The sequence below is a fragment of the Priapulus caudatus genome, unplaced genomic scaffold (assembly GCF_000485595.1).
Source record: "Priapulus caudatus unplaced genomic scaffold, Priapulus_caudatus-5.0.1 Scaffold1435, whole genome shotgun sequence".
Taxonomy (NCBI): domain Eukaryota; kingdom Metazoa; phylum Priapulida; class Priapulimorpha; order Priapulimorphida; family Priapulidae; genus Priapulus; species Priapulus caudatus.
The window spans coordinates 42,468-46,195 of NW_014578496.1; the positions used below are offsets into that span (position 1 = coordinate 42,468).

General features: G+C 50.9%; 2 protein-coding genes across 2 annotated transcripts in view; both read left to right on the forward strand.

The window, feature by feature from the left end:
• LOC106816623 (tenascin-R-like) overlaps positions 1 to 1,724 on the forward strand; it is a 29,069-nt gene extending 27,345 nt beyond the window's left edge. Inside the window, exon 11 of the mRNA XM_014821247.1 lies at positions 1,660 to 1,724. Coding sequence (XP_014676733.1) covers positions 1,660 to 1,724 — 65 coding nt within the window. The remainder of the gene's footprint in view (positions 1 to 1,659) is intronic.
• A 206-nt stretch (positions 1,725 to 1,930) lies between these two features.
• Positions 1,931 to 3,728, forward strand: part of LOC106816625 (extensin-like) — a 2,349-nt gene continuing 551 nt past the window's right edge. The window contains exons 1-3 of the mRNA XM_014821248.1: positions 1,931 to 1,960; positions 2,588 to 2,890; positions 3,140 to 3,716. Coding sequence (XP_014676734.1) covers positions 2,671 to 2,890; positions 3,140 to 3,716 — 797 coding nt within the window. The 5' untranslated portion in view covers positions 1,931 to 1,960; positions 2,588 to 2,670. The remainder of the gene's footprint in view (positions 1,961 to 2,587; positions 2,891 to 3,139; positions 3,717 to 3,728) is intronic.

Sequence of the window (3,728 nt, forward strand, 5' to 3'; positions counted from 1 at the left end):
GAAAATGCCTTTAAAGACGGTGCGTGATATCACTGGAAAACTGCTTGAAATTTATATAGTCGAAACCTATGCCCAGAGGCATAGACTGACGCGTCCTTTTCTTCGGGATTCCTGCGAGAGTAAACAATCGCTCATAACTCCTTTGGCCAAAATAATTCTGTACTTAATTCCTCCGGGAGATGTTGACCATGTGCGTGCGGCGCGGAGCACAGTTTGTAGACGGGCCTGCGGCCTCTAACCGACCTCGCATATAGAGCATAACACCTTAATCAAATTCATATAACAGTGCCTCTCCACTCACAGGGAGGCCCGTGGACGAGGTACTAGAGATGAACCAATAGAGCCACTAGTGGCAAGAGGACAATAGCAATCGATACGTCGGAGGCTAGATACGGCGAGTAGGACCAAAGACAGGCCGTCATGAGAGAGGAACAGGGTACGAGTCATCGGCGCGACTGGAGCGGGTGAAAACGGTAGCGACCCAGAGGGGCAGCCACGAAGGTAGGAGTCGCTGTTGATGTTGTGGCGTGCAGCAGCCGTGAGCACGTCTCTGCGTCTGGTCTCGTCTCTCTGCCCTCATGGTTGTTGTGATTACTGTCTGATACTCCTATCATGCGGTCCTACTACTGATTAAAACTCTTGTTTTCTCTTTCTTATTCTTTATAGTCTATCGCGTCGTCAATTCTATGTTCTCACATTTATATCGCTCCTCTGTTTCTCTTTTCGCTCCTTGTTCTTCTCCCCCCTAACCATATTAATGCCATACTCTCATCAGCAAAATTAACCCACTTGTGAGATATTGCGCGCACTTTTCTCTTTCTCTTCTCTCTCTCTCTCTGTGTTCTTTATTAGCGAGGCTCTCGCTCGTCCTCACCCACGACTCGTCCTGCTCTCTTTCTGTTTTTTTCTCAGTCTCTCTCTCTCTCATCTCTGTCCTATCTCTACATCTCTTTCGCAATCCTCTTTTTCCCTCGACCTCGTTGTACTCGTTTGTCTTCCCCTACGTCATCTGTTCCGTCTACTGTATAACTGTATACTCAGTCGTCTACCGGGGACGTCCATTACTGCAAGGTGTTTTGCTCCTATTTTCCTTCAGCTCTCAAGTCTCTACTGTGCGCGTACTGGCAATTGTCGTTTCATTCGCTCTACTCTCTCTACTAAGCTATTTCGCACTCTTTTGTCCTTATCTATTGTTCTCGTGGCGGGGTCCGTTCTTGTCTTTCTCTTTTGTTGTGATTCGTTAAATGTGTGTCCTCCAATTCCTTTCTGAAAATAATCTTCCTTTTCGAAGATAATGCCATGCGCCGACTACACTCCTCTCCTCCTCGTTCTTTCTTCGGTCCCTCGTGCAGTGCTCTCTCCCTCTCTCTCTCTCTCTCTCTACTATATATATATATATATATATATATATATATATATATATATTATGATTATAATAGTTATTTATTTATTAAAGTTAAATTGTATATAATATTTGTCTAGACATAGTTATACGCAGCAACCTTTGCGAGTCAACGTCTCTTCATCACGGCCGGCAATTTACAAAAAAAAATATTTGCAAAAAACTCAAAATCACAAACACCGACAATCGCCCAATACATCGCGCCCACGACGTCACATCACACCCTCCCTTTCTCTCTTCTCTCTTTCTCTTCGCAGCTCCTGGCGCGGTAGGTAACGTACGCGCCGCCACGGACCCCGCCTCCCCAAAACACTGCAGCTGACCTGGGACCCTCCGCCAAAAGAAACGGCAACATCACAGGCTACGAGGTCGCCTTTACGGCGGCAAACATCAAACAGTGTGGGCCGCCGCGGCGAGACGCAGACCGTGACCTCTGCCGATTTGAACGCCGACCTTGAGCGACCTGACGAGCACCGGGTACGAGATCTCCGTGGAGCGGAGAACGGAGCCGGGGATGGCCGTCCGTAACGGCGTCGTCGCGCGCGACCCCACAGGGCGGTCAGTTCCACCTATTATACTTACTGGCTTACAGTTGCTGATCGCCGCGATCGGGCGATAAAAATCGCTCGTGTGCCCCTAGCATTACAGTCACCCATTACTATTTACTATTACTACAGTTGCTGTTACAGTCACCCATTACTATTTACTACTATTACAGTTGCTGTTACAGTCACCCATTACTATTTACTATTACTACAGTTGCTGTTACAGTCACCCATTACTATTTACTACTATTACAGTTGCTGTTACAGTTACCCATTACTATTTACTACTATTACAGTTGCTGTTACAGTCACCCATTACTATTTACTACTATTACAGTTGCTGTTACAGTTACCCATTACTGTTTACTATTACTACAGTTACTGTTACAGTCACTTCATATACACTGTTTCCTTGTATCCTTCCCTCCTCGCTCCTCCTTCCTCCCACCTCCCTCCTTTCTCCTCGCTACTCCCTCCTCCCTCCTTCCTCCTCCCTTCTCCCTCCTCTCTCTCCCAATAGACCGTAGCCGCCAATCGTCGCATCATCTGATGATGCCGACACATCATTTGCTGACGCTGACACATATTTTGATGACGTCAGAACGTCATTTTACGACGTCACTCTCCGGTTCGCTTGCAGACGTGGAGGGCCCGCCGGAGAACGTGCGCGTGCTCTACGAGACCCCGAATCGTCTGCGCTTCGGCTGGAGCCGACCGGACTGCATGAAGGCGAACGGCGCCATCTATCGGTACGAATACGAACTAAACTCGACGGAGCCCGTCGCGGCGACGTTCGCGAGCGCAGAAACGCACGCCGAATACGTCGACTTCTTTCGGCCGCAGAGCGACACCACCTACGCGTTCCGCGTGAGAGCGCTGAGCGCGACCGGCGCAGGGCCGTACAGTGACGTCATCACGCGGACACTCGGGGATCCGGCATCAGGTGCGAAATCGCGCGGTAGCCTATAGTGGGATGGTCAGATGTTTGAATTTTGACATTTGTACGAGATTATGAGAGTTATGTAAGCTTACAAGTTTCCCCTTCACAGCGAATTGGCTAATCATTTGCATATACATATGATCAAATCCTCATGTTTTCACCCCCATTATGTTAAACTCGGATCGAATATCATTATGTTAAACCGACCGAAACTCGGATCGCTAAGATCAGAACCTCTATCGTGTGTTTCAGCAACGAGGCGTACCACGCTGACCACGCAACCTGTGACGTCAGGTCCCTCTACACCGACCCCACGACCTGTGACGTCAGTTCGCGTTACGCCGACCCCACTACCTGTGACGTCAGCTCCCATCACGCCGTCCCAGCGACCTGTGACGTCAGCTCCCATCACGCCGTCCCCGCGACCTGTGACGTCAGTTCCATCTACACCGACCCCACGACCTGTGACGTCAGTTCCCTCTACACCGACCCCGCGACCTGTGACGTCAGCTCACGTCACGCCGACCCCACGACCTGTGACGTCAGCTCCCGTCACGCCGACCCCGCGACCTGTGACGTCAGTTCCTTCTACACCGACCCCACGACCTGTGACGTCAGCTCCCGTCACGCCGACCCCGCGACCTGTGACGTCAGTTCCTTCTACACCGACCCCACGACCTGTGACGTCAGCTCCCGTCACGCCGACCCCGCGACCTGTGACGTTAGTTTTCTCTACACCGACCCCGCGACCTGTGACGTCAGCTCGCGTCATGCCGACCCCACGACCTGTGACGTCAGCTCCCGTCACGCCGACCCCGCGACCTGTGACGTCAGTTCCTTC